Consider the following 23,506-nt stretch of genomic DNA (forward strand, 5'->3'; position numbering starts at 1 on the left):
TTTTTTCGAGTTTTTTAAAAAGGAACCGAATGGGGACCCATGGGGGTCTTTACGGGTACTTTGTAGAGGCTCCACTCGGTTCCTTCGGTCCGCCAGGGAACCCACAAAAAGAACACGGGTAACACAGCCACACAAAAAAAATTTTGCGGATCTGGTAACAAGACACACGTATTCCTATGGATTTTGGGGCGCTGAATTCAAATTCGGTATTAAAAATCACCCATCACGTCATGGTTGCGCCATAACCTCAAAAAATGACGAAAAATCATGCACTGAGGCAAACAAATTTCAAAATAATGCTAGTGATGCAAATTTTCACTTCAAAAACATGTCGACAACTGTGAAGGATCAACTCTTGCCTGATATCAACTTATTTAACATAACTTTACCCAACAGAACCTGACCTCACCTAATCTGAATTAACAGAAATTTATTGAACTACACTTAAAGCTCTGGAAGCATATTTTCCCAGTAGCAAATGTGTGCTACATCGAATGGGTCAACTCGAGCCTAACCTAGAAATAAATCTATCCTAGCATAACCTAACCTAACCTAACATCACGAAACACAATTAAACTGATTGTGTTGTCCCGTTGTATTTGCGGTACCGTTTGAATCAGCTTAGGCTTAACCTGCAAAGAGGTCTTGTTACCAGAACGGCACACTTTTTTTGTGTGGCTAAGTAATCCTCGCATCAAATTATTTTCTTTTTAAACATTTTTTTAAAATGGCCAAGCCCATTATTTTGGTAGAATAGCCCAGGTACCTGAAAATCTTACTTAAGAAAGACAAACCTGAGAGGTCTTTCAATAAAACAAAACTAATCACCATTTCAATATAAATAGAATAAGCAGGTTTATTTGAATATTATACAATAGGTTTGCCGCTCTGTGACGAAAACTTTATCGAGTTATAAGACGAAAAAACACAATACACTTCCTCACACGAGGCTCGAACGACAAGAGACTACGAGTTCGCTCGTGTCGGTAACACGCAGACCGCCCAATCTCTCCCCTCCTGCGCAGGTGGAGGAGATGTGTCTTCTGCCTTGTCGCAGTGTCATGGCGTATAGAGGGAGATTTCGGGACCGTAATGTCTAAGAGATGGTGATAGTGGTGCTGCGACGAATCCTCAACGGTGAGATTTGAATCACCCAAAGTACAGGATTTGAAATGCGGGAATCTCATCCACATTCCACCCCCGGTGAACAACCTACGGTTACGCCTGCAACTGTGCTACTTCAACCCGTCTTGCTTCCTCGTTGTTCGTAGCGCTGATCCTTGATGAAGAATGATACTCCAGGAAAAAACCACTCTCTCCTCCATCCCCCTCTCGTATTCGAAACTCGGTGAAAATCATAAGAAAAAATAAAACAAAAACCCCAAAAGAATTAACAAGAGTAACTTTTATTCTTGCTCCTTATGAAAAGCCCATGAGAGTGTGTTTTACAAAAATATAAATATAAAATATTTCAGAAAAAATAAAGAAAACATTAAGAGAAATAAGATAAGTTGACCCTCATTCGAGCCCGAGTGGTCTATTTTTAATGGTTATTTCCTCCAAGAGGGGAGGAGCTGTTTATGAATAAATAAAACAAAGAACATATACAAAGTAATTTGCAGGTGAAACCTGCAACATTACAACCTTGCTCCTCACCATTACTTGAAACAATTAGTGTCCTGACTCCTCTTTTGCTAGATGGGTGTCTCATTCCCTTTGTGGAATCGGTGAAGGATTTAAGCTATATCCTTAATCGCTCTCTTACTTGGAACGAATAGGAGGCGGATATTTTAACGAAAACCTTTAGAGTCCTCTTACAGAGTAAGAGAGAAGGGCTATCCTTATAATTAAAAGCCTCGTTCTGTCTTTCTCTGTCTACGGTTGTGTGGCTTATGACGATATTACTCATGAGCTGAATGCCAAACTCGAGCGTACGCTTAAAGCTTGCATTGGGTCCATCTGTAACATTCCTAAAAGTGAACGTATTACCCAGTATCGAGAAAGAGCAGGACCTCTTAAAATCCCCAAAAGAAGAAAATTTTTTGTAGGAAACTTGCTTTAAATTTTATTCGGTAATGTAGCCTCGCACCATACTTTGAACCTCTTTTATTTAATTGAAAAAGTTTAAGTGACACATTCCAGACGCCGTGAAAGTAAAACCATACTAAAAATGCAACCACCCCCATGTGTAAAACGTAAACGTCTTTTATTATTTACGGTATTCGCTGTACGGACAAACTGTCTATAACGATTAGAAATGCACCTTCACAATGACATATTATAAAACTCTTTTTTAGTTACTGATTTAGGGCGTTAAATCCTACCCTCGAAATCGCGCATTGATACCACTTGAGAACCTCCTAATTGACAGATGCATCTGCAAAGAAGCTGCATACCATTAACGCATCCTGTCAATGGCCTGGATTGACTATCGGTAAGCTTTGGATTTAACCTCTCATAGACTCATCATCTGTCTGTTGAAAAGTTTGAAAGTTCATCCACATATAGCAAAATGTGTAAAGAGATTGAAATGTATAGAGAGATTGAGAGATTTTCTTTCGAAAACTAGACTCACTATGTCCTATGGAAAATATCGAGTTACAACGAACAACCTCACCTTCCATAGGGGCGTCTTTCAGGGTGACACCATGAGTCCTCTGTTTGTTTAAATTTCACATCTGCGTCTATCTCTCGCGCCACGAAATTCTTCTGGATACCTCTGTGATGACACTAATCATCACGAGGATAAGGACACTTCTGTATTCTTTATAGATGACACAAGATCTATGTTTCTGGTAAAAGCAAACTTCTAAGGGTTTTTAATATCGTAAACAGTACACATGAGAGATTGGTATTGACTTTGGCTTGAAAAAGTGTGCAAAAATTTGTCTGAAGAGAGGAAAGACTATTACAGGTCCTAAAGACCCTTAACTTGTAGATATAAGTATTATTAGACAACTTGCCACTGGAGAGACCTATGCGTACCTGGGTGTGCCTCAAAGCCGCATTCAGATCGCAACTTCAGTGAAGGAGTCTCTCAGAAGCAGATACAAGCATCTTGTTCGGAATATTTGGTTGACAAATTTGTCGGAGTTGAATACGGTATCTGCGACTAACGTGCTTGCAGTCCCAATTTTACTCTGCTCGTTTGGGGATGGTTCAATGGACGAAGAACGAGCGTAAGGCCCTTGAAATCGCCACACGTAAGATCATGCATATGCATAAAAGCTTGCATATCAATTCGCCTGTTCCGCGATTAAATATTTCACGAATTGTTCTAACTTTACCTTACATCGTTGCAAATGGTAGAGATTCTCTTGTTATAATAGTCTCGAACCACAAGATGATTGAAAAATAAGAGGTTCCTTTACAATGCCGCGGAGTAGGCAGTCGTGACCCTTGGCCAGAATTTTAACTTCAGAAGTGAGGAAAGTGCTTTACTCCATCCAGATGCTTCTTTCCTGAAAGCTGAAGTAATGAAAACGTAGAAAGTAGAAGTTAAAAAATCCCGCCAAGAGCTATTTGACATGAAAATGCACGGGAACTTTTACAAAAATGTAAAAGAACAGTTCTTGTCAAAAGAGCAAGCTTTTGCTTTTTTCAAATCATCAGGGCCTAATTCATGTATAGGGGGTTCTATTTTTGCATGATAGTAGGGTGTAATTTCCACCTTCGTATACCCTGACCGGATTTTATGACAAGAAGTTCCCAGCGATAGGTGCAGAGCGTGCCATGCACACGCTGAGTACCTAGAACATATACTATCTGGGTGTCCCACCTACGCGGGAACTACGTATCTTTACAGACATAATCCGACCATAGGATTAATTTATTACCTTCTATGTCACTTTTACTGTGTTGGCCGCGACCCTGCTCTGCTCAACGCTGCGTGGCAGATAGAATAAATTGTCCAAAACCAAAAGTGACCAATTTTCTGGAAGAACAATTTTCAGAAAGTTTTTTCTGTTTCATACTCGAGGCCTCACATTGTTTTCTAAGAATTCGAGAAACGAACTATATTTGTGATCTAATTCTCGGCTCCGGCTGAATACAACATCACTGCTAAGGATAAGAATAAAGACGAGAGGTATCAAGATAGCTAACGCGAGCTGCAGCGACTGTACCTAAAATATTTGGTTAAAGTAATTATCCTAGTGATTGATGCTCTTGGAAGTCCAAATCTATCTCTGGTTTGAAACCTTCACCGAGCGCGTCCTCGGGTTGCAGTTATAGGGTCCCTGTACCAAGGGTTTCTGCTTAACATGGTTACAAAAATAAATATGCAGTCGCGGACAATTTTCCATGGGTAGTCCCGAAGAAACTAACTCCGAAGCGGAGGTGTGAGAAAAGTGCAGAAAGCTTTATGACCCGAATAAAAATCAACAGCAAGGTTTCTCTCAAGCCTAAAGGTCTGGCTGAAACGGATGACGAGCTTTGTAGACATTTTTCCGAAGAATCCGACCTCTGGGCTATCAATTATTGTGTGTATAATGCAGCCAGAGCTTTGGCTAATGCGAAGCGTAAAACAAAACCAACGGTTGATCATAATACCAAAAGACGAATGCATCAACTTGCCATAAAGAGGGGCTGGGTAAGACAGTACGCGTCCCGCATTCAGTATGTGATTGACTACATCACATCTGGCAGGAATTTGACCGCCAAGGTTCGAAAGTTCGTGCGCGAACTTCGGAACCGTTATCACATACTTAACAAGTCAAAGCTGCTGATCATCAGGCAGCATATTGTTGAGAGAATACGGATACTATCTGACGCTAAGAAAAGTCTGGAGGGGAGGGAGAGATGGGTCAGAGAAAATCAACAGTTTTTCTCTGACCCATCTTGACTCTTCCAATACCATCCAGTTACTGCCGACCACCCGCCCAAACCAGAGGAGGTCGAAGTGTTTTGTACAAAAGTCTACGAAGTGCAGCATAGGCTGGACGAAGACTCAGAAAATATAAATAGCTTGAAGGAGCTGTGTGATTCTCTCATAACAACTGATCAAGAATGCCCACCCATTACTACCGAGGAGATGAAAAAAGTATTAAGAGGGATGAAGGGCTATTTCGCACCGGGACCATATTGTATAAAAAACCTTCTGGTGGAAGAAGTTTCCTGCAACCCATCAGCATTTGGCACTTATTTTCACCTCACATTTAAAGTCGAAGAAGCCGATTCCGGTGTGGTTGGAGGAAGGGCGCACAATACTCCTGCCGAAAATAGGTGACTTAGCGGACCCGAAGAATTACAGGCCAATCACTTGTCTCAACACATTGTATGAGATATTCACAGCTATCCTAAATGATAGGATTGTTCGGGAAATTGAACCTGTGTGACAAGAAATGTATGAACAACGAGGCTCAAAGAAAGGCGTAGCGGGATGTCGGGTGAACCTGCTCATCGATAGATGTGCCTGTAAAGATGCAGCATTTTACCAGCGTGACCTATCGATGGCCTGGATTGATTATCGGAAAGCTTTCGATTCGACCTCCCATAAACTTATCATCTGTCTTTCGGAAAGCTTAAAGGTTCATCCACAAATCGTTAGGTGCATAGAGAGATTGATGCCGCTTTGGAAAACCAGATTTACTATCTTATCTGGAAAAAATCGTGTGACAACTAACAAGATCACCTTTCAGATAGGTGTCTTTCAAGGCAAAAAAAAATGAAGCCACTCCTCTTTTGTCTCACATTATTGCCACTATCTCTAGCTCTTCGCCATTCCGATGGATACTTGTGCGGCAAACCTGCAGATCGAAAGCACATGGTCACTCATGTATTTTACATGGGCGATCTTAAGATATATGCTAAAAACAAAGAGCAGCTACAGCTAGCTTTAGGGATTGTCAAACGATATACTAAGAAAATTGGAATATAATTTGGGTTGGAGAAATTCGCCGAGGTTTATTTGAAGCGAGGAAAAGTTAATGGCATCCCTGGAGATCCTGAGCTTGTTGATAGAAGTGCTATACGACACCTTTGCGCTGGAGAGACTTATACATACCTGTGCGTACCACAGAGCCGCATTTAGGATGTTACATCTATAAAGGATACTCTCCTAAGCAGATACAGACGTCTCATCCAGCAAATTTGGTCATCCGAACTGTTGGCGTGGAACAAAAAATCTGCAACGAACATTCTTGCCGTCCCAGTAGTACATGAACAAAAGCATGCATCTTAAGTATTCTGTTCCGCGACTGTACATCGCACACCGTCAAGGTTGTTGCGGAATATTGAGTCTTGAATGTCTTAACAACAGGATTATTCTGGGTGCAGCACATAGAGTCACAAATGAAAGAGACCCTCTTCTTAAAATGGTCAGAAAACACGAAGAAGTGGGCAAAGGAGCGTTTCTGTACAAAACAGCGGAGGAGGCTGCTGAAACACTTGGACTTAACTTTAGTATTAGAGGTGAGCAAAATGCATCAAATCTTATCTATCTCGTGTACTCACTCCTGAAAGCCCGGATTAAGAAAGCACAAGAGAACAACTTTCGTGAACAGCTCCTCGATAAGAGGATGCACGGTATCTTTCACTGAAATGTGGAGGATCAGTCAATGTCGTGAGACGTGGTTGTGGCTGAAATTTTACCGCGATTTCACTGGGATCGGGTGCAATTTTTCAAATTAGTACCCGCTTCCGGTGAAATCCTGCAGGTTGTCCTAATGACAAATTTTAAATATATATATATATATATAATTAAAAGTTTGACATAAGGAAAACCGCAGGATTTCGCCGGGAGCGGGTGCTAATCTGAAAAATTGCACCCGCTTCCAGCGAAATCGCGGTAAAATTTCAGCCATAACCACGTCTCACAACCGTGAGATAGGTGGTTATGGACGGTGGCCATGGAAGTCGGAATCTGCTAAGGAGTGTGTAACAACTCACCTGCCGAAGCAACTAGCCCTGAAAATGGATGAAGCTGAAGCGTCGCGCCTATACTCTGCCGTCAGCGGCAAGAGAGGCGGTTCGTCCGTCATGAAGCCCTGACGAGTAGGAGGGTCGCGGCGGTGTGCGCAGAAGGGTCTGGGCGTGAGCCTGCCTGGAGCCGCCGTCGGTGCAGATCTTGGTGGTAGTAGCAAATACTCCTAGGGTTTAGGTTCGACTGACTCGTGTGCAACGGCTGTTCAAAATGTTCACCACACATGAATGGATTAACGAGTTTCCCACTGTCCCTATCTACTATCTAGCGACTTGACCATCGACTTGGATCCATTTTCCGTAATAGAGACTGTTACAATAACTTAATTTTTTTAATTCATAGATAGCTTACAATGCCTTTTAAAAGTCTTGTGAAAGTTTTAACAAAAAAAAGTTTTTTAACTTAATATATATATGTGTGTGTGTGTGTCGCTCTCTAGCCCTAAAATCTTTTAAAGTATAAATACAAATACACAATAAAAATATTATGCATTATTAAGATTTTATAAACTTAATTTTCCTTCGCTATATATTCTTGCGTAATTTTTACTTCGAGTAAACGCTCGATTGTGCATATAACCGGTAATTTGTTAGAAACATGATTTCTTTCCTCACTAGCCCTTTAACTTTTTAATTTCGGTTTTTGATGTGTAAACATCTTGGATAGGGGTACAGATCTAAATGAACTTTTTCGAACTTTAGTGAAATAAATTTAGTTCCACTTAATGAATGCACTGAAAGCTTTTTAAATTTTTGTTAAATTTTTTTAATCTTTGTAAAATATTTGTAAAATATCTTTAGTATGAGTTAACGTTTATCGAATAAATTTACACATACATCTATTATGTGTGATGGATTATCATACATATACTGATCATTTTTATCTACCTTTCGACTTTCATTTTTATTTACTGAACTGTTATTACTGAATTTCCAAACTAATTATATTAGCTGACTGCTTGTATTTCTATAAAAATTTGTACTAAACTTTCAAATTGACAGTACATTCTTTGAAATCAAAAGATTTTATAACAGCAGCAGGTGGAAACCTGACGTACATCTTAAGATACTTGAAAAGTATACCAAAGGCTAATCAAATACGACTATTCTTTCAAAGTTTATCGTACTTACGAACTAATACACAAATTTAATACCTTTTCTAATGAGAATGTAAACTTGTTTTTTAAATTGTAAAACAATACTTGTAACCTTCTATATTCTACTACTATGACATTACTTCCAAATAGCATACATGTAAATTCACTTTAAGATACTGTCAACGGGTCTGTTGAATAGTAGCATTGCTACATACTTGTGATCACGTTGTGAAAATGTATTGAGTGCTTAAGAACTTTCCAAAAGTGTAAGTTTACGGACTTATGCTCTTAGATACACAATGTCAATTAATAATATTTGAACGGCTGACAAAAAATTTTCACCAACAATTCACTGAACTTACAAACTAATTTTTAGATATATGCAGTATTATACTGCAATAGTATTTCATGGTTATTTAAAGTAACCTCTCAATAATTCTAACCTCAAAATAAAGGTCAGTTATTACTTTTTAATCAATCAATTAGAAATTATAGTTGTAATATTTAACTCATATAACTCCAACATCTTTTCTTTTCATAGTGAAAATCTTCAACACTCGCTATTTTTTATCAATTTTTAAACAGTTAAAGGTGAACATTTTTGATATCACATACTTCAAAGAAACGCGCGTCTTGCAAGTTTGTTCAACCTCTCGCTAGTATACTCAATTTTATCATATTTTATATTGGTTTGAGTATCGTATCTGTAGATGATGGTTGCCCACATCTTCCGTGTACTCTGCAAGTGCTTTTCCTAGTCTTTTATAAATCTTTATCGGTGATAAAAACTGTATTATAGGTTTTCCTAACCTCAAAGTGACACGTGATGATCTGTGTTACAATTTGTCTATTTTTTTTGGATCCTATTGTGTCTTCTATCTGACTTATGGACTTTTTCTTCCGCTGAAACATTTTGCATATGTGTGAAGACGCTAAATAGCTCCTGTAATTTACTGTTAACTGAGTAAAGTGTGCATAGCTGTGCCTATACTATAGTCACTTTTGTTTGGACTGTACTCGTGTTCACTGTGTGGGTATGTGGATCAGCTCACCAACACCAATCGCCTAAAACATAGAGCCGTGATAAATAATCCACCATGAGTACACAGGAAAATGATAACAGACTCACAGTACCCTCCTCTCAAGACGAAAATTATACGTGCGTTAATTGCAAGGAGAAGGTAGTCAAGGAAAAAAACTTTGCCCGGGCTGCCAAGCCCCCTAACACTCTGGATGTGCCAAAAAAACCACTTTATTTTCAAGCTTTACTTCGTGCTGAGTTCGCTACCACGAAAGTTTCCTTGTCAGCTGACTTAGAAAAGGTAAACAACTCAGTGTCAGATTCATCACGTGATTTCAATGGTTTTAATACTACACTGTCAGATTTCGAGACTGTCATTAATTCTCACACGAAAAGGATTGATGATCTTGAAGTTAAAGTTGTGAAGCTCCAGGATCAAGATCTTTCCAAACATGCCCTAGGACACTCCTCGGATATACTCGGTGAGTTTGAAGACCGTTTGAAGCGCAAAAATAATTTAATAATTTTTGGCCTTTACCGACGGCATAGGGCAATTCTCCTCTAGTTCAGGAGAAAATGTCTATTGTTAACCTCTTTCAATCCTTTCTATCTGATAAATTTGATCTGGACCAATTTAAAACCTGCCGAATTGGAAAATTTTCTCAGACTCTTCAAAAGCCCAGACCCGTCAAAGTGAACTTCACAACACCACTTCCTGCTATGCTAGTCCGGAAGGCTTTTGTGGATGCCAAACTGTCACAACAGTTACTAGATCATTTAAGAGACTTGAGTATCTCAATCGACAGGACCCAATTACAGCAAGAGGAATACCGAAGAGCCAGGAAAGAACTCAATGTCAGAACCAGCACCGGGGAAACGAACCTGCGCAGTCAAAATCGTCGCGGCATTCCAACAGTTGTCAAAATCATACCACCCAAACCCGCGTTAACGCAACAGTTAAATAAGGTTTACCTGTCATTATTTTATCAGAACACTCGCGACCTTAATACCAAACTTAACTTAGTTCACAATTTCCCTGATATTGAACTTTATGATTTCATAATTGTCACCGAATCTTGGTTGAAGCCCACCCTTCCGAACAATTATATTTTTTATGGGAATCAATTAGACGTTTTCAGAGATGATTGTATTGGCCAAAGAGGGGGTGGAGTGCTTGTAGGAGTGAAGCCATATCTACATGCTTCTGTTATTAATTTAGCACACATTTTGGATCTTGTTTTTAATATTAATATCGTTGGCATCTAAGTAATTATAAAATCTATACCACTAATTTTACTCGAAATTTATTATCCGTCAGATATCACTATTTCACAACTTTCTACTTTTCTTGACAACCTACAAGACCTCTACGACCTCCAATGCCCTAATATTGTTATTATTGGAGATTTCAACGCACCTAAATTTATAGATTTCACACTTGGTACCTATTCTCACAGAAAATCAGCCCTATTCCTCAATATTATAAAATCTTTTGATCTTGTACAAAGAAACTCTATCTTGAATAAGAATAAACTATGCCTTGACCTTGCTTTCACAAATTTTCAATGTCACATTAATAAAGCTGTTACTCTTTTGGTCGTTGAAGACGCTTATCATCCTGCTCTATGGCTTGAATGTACCCTTAACTCCACCTCCTACTCAGTGAATACTAGTGCTGTGATGGAACCATCCGTTCCCAGGCTTAATTTTAAGAAAACTGACTTCTCTGCATTGTATATAAGCCTTGCTAAAATTGACTGGTCTTTCTTAAAGCTCCATTGTGATGTAGAGGAGGCTCACTCCGCTTTTACTTCCGTTTTATTAGAACTCATAACGGTATGTGTCCCCCTTTACAAGCCTAATAGTCGACAGCTTAATAAATACCCACCATGGTTCTCGAAATCACTTATAAATGATATATCTATTAAAAATAATCTGTTGAAAAGGAGTAAGCATGGGTACACAGCTTATTACACTGACAAGATAGAAACTTTATCTGATTATATGAGCAAATCGATAAAGAGAGATCATAAGAATAATTTTTTTACGCAACTACCTGCGATTATGCATAGTGGCGCTAAGATTCTGAACGACCCGGTGTCTATTGCGAATGCCCTTGCTGATAATTTTTCTAGCGTTATACAAGTCTCTGACACACCTAGGGTTATCTCAACTCCACGCTTTCCTCTTAATCTTTTCGCTGGAAACTCTTTTTTCTTATCAATTAATGATGTAACAGCTGCAGCTAAGACTCTCAAACCTACAGACACAGCAAGCATTGACCAAATCTCTAGTTTTTTCGTTAAAGATTGCGCTACTGTGTTATCCGAACCGCTAACAATGATTTTTAAGATTTCACTCAAAACAGGGTTGTTTCCAGTGGCTTGGAAGTCTGCTAAGATCGTTCCTGTTTTTAAAGCTGGTGAGAAATCGGATATAGACAACAATCGTCCTGCAGTCATAATTCCTAACTTTGCAAAAGTTTTTGAGTTCTCTATAGCCCCCTTGATCCGTTCAGCTTTCAAACCTATACTAGATTATCAACAGCACGGTTGTGTTCAAAGGCGGTCCACGGTTACCAGGTGGACGTTGTCTATACTGATTTCTGTAAAGCATTTGACAGGATCGACCATAGAATTCTTCAATCCAAATTGAACAACTTAGATATCCTAAGTAATCTCGTACAATTGCTGCTCAATTATCTGTCATATAGGCCTAATCAAGTAATGTACAGAGGATGTTTGTCAAAAACTTTCCATTCCACGTCAGGGGTTCCTCAAGGCTCTGTCCTAGGATCACCGATTTTTAACATTTATGCAAATGACGTTAACCAATTTATCAATTCCTATATCCTAAAATACGCAGATTATATGAAGGTTTTTAGAACCATTATGAGCCAATTAGACCATGAGGCTCTCCAAGCTGATCTAGATAACCTACTCCAATGGTGTAATAAAAATAAATTGCACTTAAATACTAAAAAGTGTCATATCATGACCTTTTCAAGATCAGCCAGCCCAAATTTTTATGAATACAACATTGATATTATCCCACTGGAAAGAGTGTTTTTGATCCGCGACCTAGGTCTATTATACGACCCTAAGCTTCTATTCACAGATCAGATTCAAGATATGGTATCCTCAGCCTCGAGGGCACTGGGCTTTATAATTCGAAATAGTAAACTTTTCAATGACATTTTTGCTTGAAATATGCTCTATAATGCCTTGGTAAGGTCAAGATTAGAATATTGTTCCATAATTTGGAATCCAATTCATGCAAAGTACTCAACTCAAATTAAGAACATCCAAAAAAGGTACCTTAAGTATATTACCTTTAAACGAGATAAATCCTACCCCCCTCGAGGCTCGGACTACCTTGCTATGTGTGCAAGCTTTGCTTTCCTAACGCTAGCCGAGCGTCGTATTTTAGTTGCTTGCCTCTTTATGTTTAAAATTCTCCGATCTGAAGTTGACGTATCAGAGGGCTCAGAGGGCACCAATTTATTATATGTGTAATAATATAAATAGCATTATTTCCGACTCTACGAATGATTTGGACATTTTTTTTGCTGAAACATCAAAAATTGTAAGATGCGTTAACTCATATGTAATTCAGGCAAGAAACCCGACATAAAGTTCCTTGACTTTCTCTTTTCAAGCATTATAGTATAATTATTTTTTTAAGCAATGATCTTATACTAAAATGTATTTTACAAGATGTGTTACCTCCCTTTGAGCTCTTTTTTTTCAAGTTAGATTTTGAGTATTACTTTTTTCTTTTTTTTTTCTTTTTACACTATACGAATTTTAAGTCTTTTTTCCAATCCTAAAGACTGTTTGTTTTATATGCTTTGTCTTAATACCTATGTTTTTCACATGTACTCGCCGCTACTATTGCTACTATTGCCTGTTCCTGTGTGCATCCCATGTAACCCACTAAATGATTTTTTTAGGTCGCGGGGAATGTAATTGTTAAATAAATAAATATTATGACCATCGACTTGGATCCATTTTCCGTAATAGAGACTGTTACAATAACTTAATTTTTTTAATTCATACATAGCTTACAATGCCTTTTAAAAGTCTTGTGTATTTCAGAATGGGATCTGTGTTTTCGAGAAATAATTAAGGGGGATTTAAACTTTGTCGGTTTGAAAAATCGTTTTTTTTGTTGTTGCAATTTACTCATCAATAGGAATTTCTCGTGAATTTCATCGTGAATTTCTCCTTGACCTGGAAAGTGAACTATACAGATCAGGCATTGCAGGCTAAATGTATGTCTCAACGTATCGCGATATATATTTTTTTTAATTCACGGCAAACGCTTGGCCAGGTCCAGCTGGTTCATTGTTGCCAAATTTTATTTTGCCAATTATTTACAGTTTCAAGTACGTGGAGAAAAATGGTAAAAAATTACTTTTTCGAAAAATGTCCCCTTTTTGCGAACACTTGAAATTTAAAAAAAGACAAAGATCGGGACCTCGCTGCCATAACAACAATTATAAGTGTTATTAAATTTTTAATTTCGGATAACTAGGGAGAACCTAATCCTGCACATCGTTTGACACTGCTCTGTTAATCGAGGCGCTGTCAATGCCATCTCCAGGTATTTTAAGTTAACATTGACATATGAAAAAAATCATGTGTGAAATTCAATAAAGCTATAATAGAATAGAAAAGTCCCGTATTGAAATCCTCTTTAGTTTTTCCAGAATGAATTACTTATAATGGGCTCTAAAATTGGCCTGAAAGGTGTAAGGCCCCCTTTAAACCGTATGCCATGGCATGCCGAACCCAGTGCGAAGAGCGCAAAATTTTCTTCTTATCAGATTTTAATATTAAGACCAGAATTTTCAATTTTGAATATCTATCAAGTTGTTTTAACTTTTTAAACATTATTTTATGAGTTTTCTTTCAACAACTAAGATAACAACCACTTTAATTTTCATCAATATTAATAACAATATCTTAAATCCTTCAGACGATTTGACATGGAATTGCTCACATTCAGGTGGGGGTTTGTCCGAAGAGTCTATCCCACATTTATTTTGAAATTGACTACATAAAAACTGGCAAGAATTTTACTGCCAAGATCCAAATGTTTGCGCGCGAACTATGGATCCGTCACCATCCACAAATAACGAAGCAAAACTGCTGACAATCATGCAGCAAATTTTGATTATATTTGGATACTATCTGACGCTAGGAAAAGTCTAGAGTCACTGAATGAAAAAATAAAGTCCATAAAGAGCTACAAGGAGCTGAGCAGTGCCCTCATAGCACCTGAAAAGAAATGCCCACCTTTTAATCCCAGGTGAAAAAGTATTGAGAATCATAAAGAATGTGAAAAGAGTTGTACGAACAACATGGATGGAAAAAGGGTGTAGTTTGCAAAGACGCAGTATCCCATGAGCGCGTCTTGCCAATCGCCTGGCTTGACTACCAGAAAGCTTTTGACTCAACCTCTCTCAGACTTAGCATCCGTCTGTAGGAAAGCTTCAAGGTGAATCAACACATAGTGAGATGCATAGGAAAATTGATGCCCTTTTAAAAAACTAGATTTACCATCTCACCTGGAAATTACCGTGTGACAAGGAACACCGTCACCCTTTCAGAGGGGTGTCTTTCAGATCGATACCGTGAGCCCTCCTGGATATCTCTGCGGCGATGCTTATCATCTCTTTCAGTCAAAGCAAACTTCAACGTGCTTTAAATATCGTCGTGGAGTACACAAGAGAGATTAGCTCAACAGATTAGCACAAGAGAAATGACCATTAGCTCACTCACGTATTTCACCTTATAAGGAAGATGTGACGGTTATACCCAGAATATTCTCTCAAGAAACCAGTCCTGATCTTCGGTGCTCTTGAAGCTGCCAACTTTTCACTGGTTGATAGTCTGAAAAGTATACCTGCGTGGTAACGAAATGCTAACACACTTCCGGGAAAATGAAGAACACGGTCATCTGGGTCGTTCCGTAACCTCAGGATGCACAGGACTCTTGCCGGATTGTCGCGAAATTCTGCGGTTGCCCTAATGACAAATTTTTGACCATCATAACTTAAAACTATAATTCTAAGCTTCGGAAACTATGTGACTAGCTGATGCTCATTTTATAAAAAATGCAATTTTTTTCACCTTGATCCACGAGACTAAAAATATAAACATTTATGGCCGCTAAATTTTCAGCGATGAAAAGTAGTATACGTTTTGTTCCATATACCATTTGTTTCATGCTTATTTATTAATATAAGAAAGCACCGTACAAATCTTTGTAATTTTTGCCAGAAGAACTTCAGTCTATAACTTGTCTAAAATCATCTAGATTTACGGCATTGTTGCTTATGTACTTATAAACTGTCTGTAGAGACAATGGCCTCATAAAAAATTTCGTTTTACTCAAACATTCCTGTAAAAAGGGGATTAAGAGGAATATAAATTTTTGTTAAATACGCATCTCTCACCTCAGGTGCAATATAATCCGGTGTACCACAAAAAGTTTTCGTTGTTTTGTCTCCTGTGATACCTTCTTTGCACATGCCAAAGTCTGCTATTTTTATGTGACCATCTTGATCCAGGAGAACGTTATCTAGTTTCAAGTCACGATATACAATTCCTCGGGAGTGTAAGTAGAATAAGCCGATAGCTGTTTCTGCGGCATAGAACCTATATGAATAAAGAAAAAATATTCCTTCACTAGGGCACAATTAAAATTAGCATTGAAATACTTTATTTCCAGCACTTTGGCTTGGTGATTGACTACGTCCTTTATAACTAGTGATGTTATTTGGGGAAGGGAAAGAAGTGAACTGTCGGAAGCGAGTCGCAAATAAACTCCAGTGTCAGAAAAAATAAACTGTTATATGGAATTGGAACTCTGGTCATTGGTTTAAAGCCTGATATACTAACCACTGCGCTACGGATGTAGATAATGAAAAACTTTGTGTAGTTGTTCGGTACCACCAGCTGCTGACGTTACCTCCCTGTTATGAAACCGTAATCGTAAATCTAACAAAACTTTCTATAACGTATTTTGAGGTGAAAGTTCTGACGTATACCGACCAAAAAATATGTTTCTGTGATCTTCTTGAGAGTATACTTAAATTTAGTCCTAGTAAAACCTTTAAATTTTGCGTACGTGATGTCTCTAGTAGAAGAGGTTGTCGTAAGACTCAAAGAACCTACATGGTACGAGTTTTTTATACGTAGTAATGTTTAGCAATCAGGACTTTGGAACGTCCGATCCGCAAGAACAACTTCAAGTCAGAAGTTCGGAGTGAAATTCGAGCTCTCGTACCATTCCAGTGGCCATCAAACTTCAAGTCAAAAGTTCTGAGTGAATTTCAGGTCTCAGTACTATTCCAGTTACCATACAACCATCCAGCATGTTAAATAGAAATAAAATAGCGCTAAGTCTAATATACCCATTCTTGTCCCTCCAATATATCTAAAAATGTATCTCTTTTTTGTCCCTCCAATCCTCTTTCACCTGTGAAAGACTGAAGTCGCTGGTTTCCTTTCCAGCTGTTCTGGTCCTATTAAGGTCCGAAAATCACTGTATCGAAGCTTCAACTCTCGTGAATTTTTGTTTATACTTATATTACGAAGTAAATTGATTTGCATCGACATCATTATTTTCATACCTTGACTTGTGCACTCCTGTCAAAGTTTAAGTCTTCACCAACTGCAACCCAATCGATCAATTAACAATATTGATTTATGGTAGTTGCCAAGGACTCAGACATTTTTAGTGCAGATTCAGTCCTCGATTATTCTTCTCCGTCATTCGCTTATCCATCCGTTATTTGACAATCCCAGTATAACAAAATATTTACTAATTTTAAAAGTAATTCATTTCTGCGTCTTTTGGATCTTGACCTGACGTTACAAAATTTGACAACATTTTTAAGTTAAGAAGTGAAAGTTGACTCGAACTTACCCAATTTCTGCCTACCAATTAAAACCAGAAATAATATTTATTTTAGTTTTTTAAGTCGAAAAGCGGATCATATGTGCCTGTCCAGCTCTTATCTAGCTTTACAAAAATTCAAATAATGTTTAAGCTGAGAACTGAAAGTCGATTCGATCTTATCCGGCTTCTGTCCGTTGATTAGAATACTATAAGTCGAAACAATTTGGACCAAATAAAACATGTTTAAAATACTTTTCCTAACCTAACATACTCGTGGAACAATACAATTATCGATTCAATTAAAGATAATCCCAATGATTTTGTACGTGATTTAGAAGAATACATACAGTTGAACATTGCAGTTAAACATTAACTAAGTACATAAATGACTGCAGCGGCATCTATAAGAAAATCGAAAATAAAGTCTAGTGCTTCCTGGCAATTATAAATACAACCTCATACCCGAAAATCGGTAGTATTCGGCCTGTATACTCTTGACCTGTTAAATAGAGAGAGAGAGAGAGAGAGAGTAACTAAACAACGGGAGATACTGCGAATCTTCAACCATTTTTATTGAATCCTTTCGTTTGTTTTGAGTTCCCGTTTCTCGGCTTACTTGCTCAGCTGAAGGGAAATATAGAAAATTAACAAATATTTCGTCTTCACAGTCTGTGTCAGAAATAATGTATTCGCCTCCAATAAGACAAAAATAAAATTCGTAAAATTATGCACATAAATAATTAACAAATAAATATAAAATACTGAATGTAAGAAAAATATATTAAAACTTATCCAGGGGGTCTAGCAAAAAAAAATTCCAGCAGTTTTGCAAGTTCTCTAGGATATAAAATAAGTTTTTAAGGTATATTTATAAACATGAATCATATGCGAAATTTTCTATGGGCCCACAAAATCTGATTTTATGGATGAAAGGCGTTTTTTAATAATTTTTCAATTTATCACGGTAAAAAATCATAAAACTAAAATAAAAAATATTGTAAAGTTTCATATTCTTCCAACTTGACACTTTTAATTAAATTTTTTATATACAATAATGTTCTGCTTTTGATATGATCAAAGTGAGTGCACTTTCGTATGTAATGGTCTCTTTTTGATTAGAAGTAGTTGAAATTTGACTGATTCATCGGATTTTAGTTGATTTATGATTCATTTTCAATAAAGTAATTAAATTTTTAACAAAATAGTCCAATTTTAAACTAAATTAAGGAATTTTCAAATAAAATGATGAATCGACAAGCGAAACAAAATTCTTAAACAAGTAGGTAAACTTTCAACCAAAAAACACCAATTTTCAATCTGGAAGACGAATTTTCAACAAAGCATTTGAATTTTCAAACTCTGAAATATGTATTTCTTACCAAAATGACAAACTTTCAAAAATATGACTTAATTTTCAACCAAAGAGAAGAGTTTTTTTTATTAAGTCTTTCAAGCCGAAGAGGCCTACTTCGGCTACATTTTGTTTGAATACATTAATATTACATGATACATGAGCTTGAACGATTATTTCATTACAACAATTATCTGATTACAATAGCTATATATTCATTCCGCAAGCTTCTAAGAAAAAAAATATTTAAACATACATCGATTACCGGCTTTGAAACTATTTATTCTGTATTAAGTGGTAGAAAGATGTTGAAAGTTCGTAAATTTTTCATAATTTTAACTCTGTGAAGATCGTACAATAGGCATTGCCAGACGTCATCGTCAATGTCTTCATGCGCAGTGTTACATTTACACGTAGGGCTGGAAACTATTTTAATTTTCGCTAACGAATCCGCCAGATTATAATAATTTGCTCTTATTCTTGATATGGTGGTGATAAATTTACGATTCAAGTTTTTTTTCAGCAAACCAGGGACATTTTCTATTGTAAAAGTTTGTCTCGAAGTAGATTTTACCAGTTAAATTTCCTTGGCTAATGAGAATCTTATTGGTTTTCAGTTTACATTCTGACTTGAAATTGAGTTGTGAGTTTTGTTTTTGTAAAAATTTAGAAATTTTTCTTCAGTTTGGAGTATGAACGGATTTACTTTAATGTTCAATTTGATGTTCTGAAGTGAAAGTATTGCACTCAGTGTGTCAGAAAAAATACATACATTACGGTTTTTGTATTTAAGAGCTACGTGAGCGCTTCATTCAAAGCAATGCATTTAGAAGTATAGGCAGAAGCAGAAGGGTTAATTTATTAATTAATGAATACATTAATTTCAGAAGATACACACGCAAACCCCAACCACGAGAGAGTCTTACTTCCATCTGTGTAAACTACAGTGCACCATTTTCAATTATAAATTCATCTATGATTCCATTTGGATTTCTCGAATTTTCAAGTCATTTACCAAAAAAGATGTCGGCGACAACAGAAGTGAGTAGGGTATCATAGTCGTGGCAATAAATATTATATTTCCCGTGTTTGGTAGCATGCGCAGCATTCTTCTCAGACTTTAACTTTTTGTTTATATTTCTTATTATTCAAATTTTGTTTTTTACATGACTAATTTTTTTCTTGGAAAAGAAGAGAATAAATTATTATAACATTAAGTGCATTTTCTAAAGATTATTTTTATAGTAGAGCAATATCCAAATCAATGTTCTTATTATGAGTTTTAAGAAAAATTCATACTTTTTTTAAGAATTGCAAAAATTGTAACCCATTTTTGTGATGAGAAAATCGCGAAAATATTTCCTCTGCAGGATACGCTGAATACGCATGAGACATAAAACCGGTCAGCATGACTTGATGTTTACATATACGAAATTAGATGTTTGGAATTTCCACAGTCGTTTTTTGTTCTGAATACGAATCAGTTTCCCGTGTTTTCCCACACGTCAGCTTTTTCAGATTGGTCCGAACAACGTTCTTATAGAAAAATTATGAATTGTGCTCCTGGTAATTAGCATGTCTTTTTTTGGCTTAACTCACTTAGCAATTCAAATGGGGACAGTGATTCCTTAAAATTATTAAATGTACACTCTATTATTATACGTAATAAGAGAAAAAAACCGCGTGTCATACAATCCATCTATTTTTGAAAATTAGTCTTTCGTTTAAGTAGGGTATTGTTGAATTTTCAATCTCTTCAGAAAATGCTCATGTCATACAATAGAAACATTGAAGAGGTCTTGAGACTACGCCGTAGGGCGGGGTGGTCATAAATTCGCCCATCGTACCTGAGAGGTTGCTCCAGCCCCTCGATGTTAGGTCCTTTGCCTTTCAACTTGCGTATTTCCTTTCTATTTTCTCGCCTATTCTTCAATTAATATGTCCACAAAATCCTGGACATTTATGTGAGTTTAAGCATATAATCGAAAACATACATGGATTTTCAACTGCTCCGATTAGCAGTTATAATTTTCTTAAGCTCTTAATGGTAATTTCATTTTATTTAATAATTTTTAGTTTAAATATGAATTTAAATTTAAATTAAAACTTTTTTACTGATTTCACATTTTATATTAACATTTCTAAATTAAAAACTGCGGATGACAACATGAAAAAGACACTGATTTGCCAATTGTGTGAAACAAAAATTGTTCAATTAATATATTTAAATTTTTGAGTTACGGAACAACTGAATTATCACAGTACACATGCTTAAAATAAAAACTATGCCTGTCATCAAAAAAATAGTATCAAGCCTATTTGTAGATATTTTTTTGGATAAACAATTTTGCTCTCAGCATTTTTTTGTGGATAAAATCAGAATCGTTGTTCAAAATGCCTGGAATGGGTACGGCACTTAAGGTAAATGACGGGGGTGACTCAGACTCGGATAAGCGCGCCCGCGATGATTTCCTCTTAACTAAAAGTTAAATAAAATTGTTAAACCTACCGTCTACTGCTACAAAATGTTTCATAACCCTGAGCATATTTTTAAAATATTTTATTTATTAAAAAGTTAATTGTTAACTGTTGAAGAAATAGTATGAAATGCAAAATAAATAATTGTGCAGAGTTTAAACTAGGAAAAATTCCTAATCTTTTTTGTCACATTAACCTCGTTGTTCGTTGCTGGGGTAGCAAAAAAGGCAGCTGTTGCACATGCGTAGTGATTCACTCGACTCTCGCGCGCCTCTCTCGGATCTTCTCTGAAGGTCTACCGCCCCGTCCCGCATTTCCCTATAAGTTCTTCAAAAATATGCCTCAGTGCCGTACCCATGATGTCTGGTCAAAGGAACTGCACCATCCTTTTAAGGCGCTAAAATAGTATCTAAGTAAAATCTATTTTTTGTCAAGCAGTGAGCCCGAAAACGTCGAGATTTGATGGTATCCGCAAAAGTAATTTTTTTACATAAAACCAATATCTTCTCATTGAGATGATAATGTAGAAAGTTATTATTCTCCATTAAAATTGATTAAAAAGATTTTTCTGGTATCAGAAATTAAATTCCCAGTGATTATCAGCTTTCCAAATGGGAAAACGTTAATTTTAAACCTTTAAAATTGAATATACTTAAAAAGCGTTCGAAATTAAGTAATTTATATTATAAGATATTTATAAAAAATTTTGCTACTGAAGCCACATCGATTCGCTTATAAACTAAACATTCTTAAATTGTTGATAATTATTATTCATGACACAAATAATGATTAAAAATTTCAGAATTGTCAATTTTCAACCGATTTTTATTATTATTACACCATTAGGCCACTTCCCTTTCGGGGTAGGCGTGACTCACTCGGCAGGGGAAAGGGATAGTGTGTGGAAGGGATAGAGATTTTTCAGATAGATCCAGAATTCTCGTGCTATTTAAGTAAATAGCATGTTCGTTCCGCAACACTGCTCCGACCCAGGTTGCTGATCAATCTCTCTAGCAATCACCCCAAGCAAAGAACCTCACGAAGTCGTTATGTAAGGTTCCCCACTTGGGTCCATTAATAGCCAAGGTCTTTGTTTCAGGCGTCATTCACTCTACTGACACTCTTTTTATTAACTATTTGCCGCCATACTTTAATGTCCTGGCATATTTCTCTAGCTTCTTTTATGTCCATGCATTTTTTCATGCAGGCTCTCGTATTTCTGTGACTTCTTATGTCTCTTGTAAGTAGGGTCTCATTCGAGATCATTCGAGAGCCACACCCTCTTCGTCGAAGAGAGCCATTCTTAAACACTTGTCCATAAATAATAAAAATAACCATGAAGACATAACGCATCCTTGTCGAGCTCCTTGAATAATATCGAAATAGTCACTCAGTTTCCCATTAACTCTTACACTCGCTTTGCTACCTGTATATATTGTTTTTATAGCTTGTACGATCCATCCATTGACTCCACACTCTTTCAGGACTTCCCAAAGTTTACTTCTATCTACCTTGTCAAAAGCTGTTTCTAAATCAACAAATGCACGGAAAACTTTTTTTCCTACTGTCAAACTTTTTTCTTTTATTTGCCTCAAACTAAATATTTGATCCGTACATGACCTTCCTGGCATAAACCCACTTTGGACTTCCCAAATCTTTGCTTCTGTTATTTTCATTACCCTCTACGAATAAGTATTTTTGAATATATTTTACTTACGGTGCTTAATAAGCTAATCCCTCTGTAATTATTGCACTCGCTTTTATCTCCCTTTCTCTTGTATACTGGTACGATAATAGCTTCTTTCCAATCGTCTGGGAAGTCTCCCATCTCGAAACATAAATTTATCAATTCGCAAACTTTATGTGGTATGTACTCGCCACCGTGTTTAAGCATTTCAGCGTTAATACCGTCTACGCCGGCAGCCTTACCTTTTTTCAAGTTCTTAATTATATCCCTAACCTCAGTGACATAGTTTTTTTCAATTGAGTTTTCCATCGCATCGTGTTCAACATCGCAGTTGTGGTGTCCTATAGCTTCATCTCCGAATTGTTTCCTAAAATAGTCTCTGAAAGCCTCTAGTATTCCGTCTGCATCATATATCATTTCCCCCCTACTATTTCTCATGTTGACAATTTCTGTATTTTTGTTTCATTTCATTTTTTTATAAAGTAGTTTCCTGCTTCCTTTAAAGTCGTTTTGTATTTTTATCTCTTCTTCTGCTCTAATTGTATCTTTAGTTTCTTTAACTAATCGTTTAAGTATCCTTTCTACGTCTACTTATTTCCACATTGCTAAGACCTGCGATGTTCAAAGTACTCTTGTACGCTTCTCTTTTTGCTTTTTGGGCAGTCTGAATTTCATTATTCCACCACGCATCACCAGAAATTCTTCCTACAACTGCGGTACCACACACTTCGATAGTGCATCTAACAAGGATATTCCGTAACATTGTCCAGGCGCCCTCTAAATCTTTGTTTTTTATACGGTCCTCCCATGTTGCCCTATCTATGCTTTCGATTATCTTATTTTGGAAATATATTCTCACATCCGGTTTCTGTAGTTTCTCAATTTTGATTCGCGTTTGTTTTGCTTCCTTGGGTCTCTTTTCTCTCCAACCCCGACCGAAGTTAATTTTTGAGATCAGAAGGTAATGATCAGTATTGCATTCAGGACCCCTCATGACCCTTGTATCTTTGACTAACTCTCTAAGTCTTTCATCCGCAACA

The 23,506-nt window shown here is 36.9% G+C and overlaps 1 protein-coding gene across 13 annotated transcripts in view; it reads right to left on the minus strand.

Annotated features, from left to right (window-relative positions):
• Positions 1 to 23,506, minus strand: part of LOC117167579 (protein kinase C, brain isozyme) — a 1,572,697-nt gene that overhangs the window by 451,936 nt on the left and 1,097,255 nt on the right. For all 13 annotated transcript variants that reach the window (XM_033352622.1, XM_033352629.1, XM_033352624.1 and 10 more), the window contains one exon: positions 15,503 to 15,704. In XM_033352622.1, the coding sequence (XP_033208513.1) occupies positions 15,503 to 15,704 (202 nt within the window). The remainder of the gene's footprint in view (positions 1 to 15,502; positions 15,705 to 23,506) is intronic.

This window comes from Belonocnema kinseyi, chromosome 2 (assembly GCF_010883055.1).
Source record: "Belonocnema kinseyi isolate 2016_QV_RU_SX_M_011 chromosome 2, B_treatae_v1, whole genome shotgun sequence".
Lineage (NCBI taxonomy): Eukaryota > Metazoa > Arthropoda > Insecta > Hymenoptera > Cynipidae > Belonocnema > Belonocnema kinseyi.